The sequence below is a fragment of the Osmerus mordax genome, unplaced genomic scaffold (genome assembly GCF_038355195.1).
Source record: "Osmerus mordax isolate fOsmMor3 unplaced genomic scaffold, fOsmMor3.pri Scaffold_129, whole genome shotgun sequence".
NCBI classification, from domain to species: domain Eukaryota; kingdom Metazoa; phylum Chordata; class Actinopteri; order Osmeriformes; family Osmeridae; genus Osmerus; species Osmerus mordax.
Genome location: NW_027120441.1, coordinates 27,501 through 32,056, shown reverse-complemented (window position 1 = coordinate 32,056; position 4,556 = coordinate 27,501). Strand labels below are relative to the sequence as shown.

At 47.2% G+C, this 4,556-nt stretch overlaps 1 protein-coding gene across 1 annotated transcript in view; it reads left to right on the top strand.

Annotated features, from left to right (window-relative positions):
- The first annotated feature begins 71 nt into the window (after positions 1-71).
- Positions 72-4,556, top strand: part of LOC136939130 (tripartite motif-containing protein 16-like) — a 4,699-nt gene continuing 214 nt past the window's right edge. The window contains 7 exon segments of the mRNA XM_067231996.1: positions 72-334; positions 336-365; positions 1,681-1,776; positions 2,799-3,032; positions 3,307-3,466; positions 3,681-3,740; positions 3,882-4,556. The exon segment at positions 3,882-4,556 is cut by the window's right edge and continues 214 nt beyond it. Coding sequence (XP_067088097.1) covers positions 182-334; positions 336-365; positions 1,681-1,776; positions 2,799-3,032; positions 3,307-3,466; positions 3,681-3,740; positions 3,882-4,399 — 1,251 coding nt within the window. The 5' untranslated portion in view covers positions 72-181 and the 3' untranslated portion in view covers positions 4,400-4,556.

The following is a 4,556-nucleotide window of genomic DNA, read 5'->3' as shown; positions in this document are numbered from 1 at the left end:
AAGGAGGAGACCAAGAGGAGCCAAGGCCGCCCCCTCTGAGCTGACCAGTCCAGCTGGCCAGGAGAGGTGACCTGTGACCTCTGCACTGGGCCCAGGAAGCAGAGAGCCCTCAAGTCCTTGTCTGGTGTGTTTGTTGTCCTACTGCCAGACTCACCTCCAGCCCCACTACCAGATTCCTAAGATGAAGAAACACAAGCTGGTGGAAGCCACGTCTGGACTGCAGGAGATGATCTGCTCCAGTCATGACAAGCTGCTGGAGGTCTTCTGTCGGACAGACCAGCAGTGTATCTGCATGCTGTGTACCATGGAAGAACATAAAGGCCATGACACGGTGTCAGCCCAAAACTGAGAGGAAGGAGAAACAGGTAAGACCAGAACTGTTGTAGTAATCTCAGTCTCGTCTCAGAATCACCCGCATATTTAGTCGGTCTTTGCTCGACTTCGGGCCGGTACAATATTTTAAGATCGGTCGAGACCACAACTGCTGGAATATCACTGAATTTTATGTGCATTGTCGAAGTTATTAACATTACTATGATTTTATATAAAACTGACACCAATAAGTAACACATTTCTAACGTGGAACTTTGAAAGGCTGTCACCCCCCGCCCCCCCTTCACTCCCGCACTACCGGTAGGCTATGTGTCCGGTCCACTACAGCTCTGCACCGCTTGCCTTCCCACAGTACACCACGCTCGGGGGCGTGTTAGACAAGTTAATACAGAGTTGTAGTTCTCTAAGGTCACTGTTGTAGTCATGGCCAAGCGTGCCAGACTTGGGTACTCACAATATCGATCAAAATACCACTTTTACATAACATTTGTTTAAAAATACCGAATTTTTACTAGTGCAAGATTACAGTAGAGTACATGTTACACCACCCGTCACTCAACCAGTCGTTTGTAGGCTGTGGCTAGCGAGAGCTAGCAGTGGCACAGAACAGTCACGTAATGTGACGAGACTGAATTTAAAAGTATAAAAACACACTAGGGACACTGACAACATCGGGCAACCCTGCACCATGCATTATTAGTTTAATGTAATCTTTAAATTCAGGCTCGTCACATGACGTGACTGTTCTGTGCCACTGCTAGCTCGCCTTCCCACAATGCCCTACCTACGCGAGCGTATACGCCTGGTTTCATTGAAAATAAATTGGAAGCCGGACGCCCCGCGCCGCCCGCTCCGCTGTTGGAGACGAGTGGACGAGTCTGGCTGACTGGGAGATGTCGGACAAACAGTCTATAATTACCTTCCGTTACCTAAACCACAAATAGTTTATCAGCTAAACAGTGTACTGTAAAAAGCACACAACAGTGTGTAAACTCTAACAACACCTACTGAGGCGACTGTCAAACGTTTATCGTGATTAGAAAAGAAGTATATAAAGGTAAGCTAGCTCCAAGTGTGAAGTTAGCCAAGCTAGCAAGCTAACGTTAGCATTCTGCCTCTGTACCAAAACTGCTCAGAAATCTCTTCACCCCTCACACAAAGCTACATTCTCTTGTGATGAACAAGAACGAGACAGACCACATTCAGCTATGTAGCTAATGGCTGTACTGGACATGTTTAGCAGCTGTGTTCAGTGTTGGTGTTCAGTGTGTTCTGACAGAGGTCCAATCCACCAGAGTCCTGTACTGTAACTCCTACTGTGTTGTTGTCATGTGTGTTGTTCTCCAGGACAAGCTGGTCCTGAGTCAGCAGGAAGTCCAGCAGAGAGTCCAGCAGAGAGAGGAGGAGCTGAAGGAGCTCCAACAGGCTGTGGAGTCCTTCAAGGTCAGCATCAGGATCTCCACTACTGGAGCTGTGCTACTGGGAGATACCTGGATAGGACAGGTGGACTCTCTACATTCAGGAACACTGGTGTCACTGCAGGTGTCAAGGACCCCCCCCCCCCCCCCTTGTAAAAATAAATAAATCGCTCGCCAAACATTACTTAATAACAGTCTGTATGAAACATGAAACAACTGATACCGGAGCTGAGCAGACAACATAACGCAAATTATATGACAGCAGAGACTTTGGTTTAGACCCCGAAGCCATTTGTTTTGAGAATAATGGCTGGCTGATGAGGTTATTGGCTGGCTAGCCAGCTCAGCCAAATCCTAAATGCAACCGCCAACAGTTTCATAGCTACAAATGGCTGAAGGCCTAAAAGAGTAAAAAAATATCGATAAAACACTAGTCCTGACACAAATGACAAAATGGCATTCTTACTTCCTAAAACTGAAGATCTAACAAAAGTCTGAGTATCCTACGTAGAAATTAGTAAAGTATGTGAGAACAACACAATTACCTTTTCTAGTTGTTTCTGCCATTTCAGCTCAGCGTGAGAGAAAAATTGCATTGCTTCTTTTACTGTCTATGTCTATTCACTGTGAGTCCTGTGTATCATTAGCCTGATGTTGTCATACTCATAATTCTAGTCAGAATATGAGTCTGATACTGCTCCGTTGGGCTGTGAGTATGGGGCGTGTTTCAACCGAAAGAAAATGCCTCTTAGCTCAATTGGATATACCTACAACCAATCAGAGCAACGTAGTATGTTAACCTTTACCGAATCCCGTAGGATGCACGGCAAGGGCTACGGCGCATCGTGTCATATCATCATATCAATACAAAGTTAATAACAGCAATGTCACGCAGAGGCTTAGTACCCCTGAGCTCATGGGCCCGGTAGGCCCGTTCCATCCCTGACTGGAGGGACATCTGGATTTATTTCTCTGTCTCTCTTTTTTTCTCTTTCCCTCTCTCTTTCTCTCTCCCCTTTCTCCCTCTCTCCCCCCCCATCTCTCCAGCGCTCTGGCCAGGCAGCAGTGGAGGACAGTGAGAGGATCTTCACTGAGCTGATCCGCTCCATTGAGAGAAGGCGCTCTGAGGTGAAGGATCTGATCAGAGCCCAGCAGGGGGCAGCAGTGAGTCAGGCTGAAGGACTGCTGGAGAGACTGGAGCAGGAGATAGCTGAGCTGAGGAGGAGAGACGCTGAGCTGGAGAAGCTCTCACACACACAGGACAACATCCACTTCCTCCAGGTAACTAAACTACCCTGGCAGCTCAGATCTGAAGCTACACTCACTGTCTGATCATCTATGTATGATCTCTGCTCAACCTGTGAATAGTGTGTGTGTGTTACTTTTTGTAATTTTGTGCATGGTTGTGTTTGTGTATGTTTGTGTGTAATTTCCTGTCTGTCTCAACATATGTATCTTTTCCCCTCCCTTTTCTTTCCCTCCTCTTTCTTTATCTCCCCCTCTCTCCCCCCCACCTCTCTCTCCCTCTCTCCCTCTCCCCCCTCCCTGTCTCCAGAACTACCAGTCTCTCTCCAGTACCAGTGTATCTTCAGATGTCCCCAGCATCTCTGTTCCTCCTCTTCAGTACTTCAAACATGTGACTGAGATGGTCTCTGAGCTGAGAGACAAACTAGAGGAGCTGATCCAGAGAGAGTGGTCCAACATCTCCACCACAGGTGAGCTGGTTAATCACAGCAGGTCTGGAGGAACAGCACATTAAGCCTCATGGACAAACATCATGTGATAGGACAGACACCTGTCACATAAGCACATGTTTGTATCAACTTGATACGGTAGTGTATGTGTATGTGCCTGTATATCTGTGTGTGTGTGTGTGTGTATGTATAAATGTGTGTGTGTGTGTATATATAAATGTGTGTGTGTCTCCAGTCTCCACAGTGGATGTGTTCCTGCCTCCAGAGCCCAGGACCAGAGCAGACCTCTTACGATGTGAGTCTCTGAAGTGTCCAGGTCTCTCTCCACTGACACGTGTTGAATGATGAATCTGATCCAGAACAACAGCAGCTTTAACATGGGGACACATGAATGGACGTGTTATTAACTGTGATCTGGTCTCTGCTCTGCTCCCAGATTCCTGTCAGCTCACTCTGGACCCAAACACAGCACATACACGTCTCTCTCTGTCTGAGGAGAACAGGAAGGTGACATGTCTACAGCATCAGCAGCCATATCCTGACCATCCAGAGAGGTTCACCAGGTACCTTCAGGTGCTGTGTAGCGAGGCTCTGTCTGGACGCTCTTACTGGGAGGTGGAGTGGAGAGGTAAATATGTTGCCATAGCAGTCTCATATAAAGACATCAGCAGAACAGATGTCTTTGGTAACAATAACAACGCCTGGATGTTGCAGTGCTTTAGTGGCCGTTACACGTTCACACATAACAGTGTTGGTACTGCAGTATCAGGCCCTCAGTCCTCCAGAGTAGGAGTGTACCTGGATCACAAGGCAGGTACTCTGTCCTTCTACAGTGTCGTCTCTGACACAGTGACCCTCCTCCACAGAGTCCAGACCACCTTCACCCAGACACTCTGTCCTGGGATTGGGCTTGGTTACCATGGTGACAGTGCAGAGATTGTGAAGCTGTGGTAGAGGGTCTTGTAGAGGAGTGATACCTTCATACCATCATACAGAACCCTGTCATTGTTTTAGTGAGTTTATAAACATGTTTGTTGTATGATTCCTGCTCTTTCACCTTGATGATTGTATATGATCATTTAGTCTTGGCTCTACTGGACAATAGAAATCA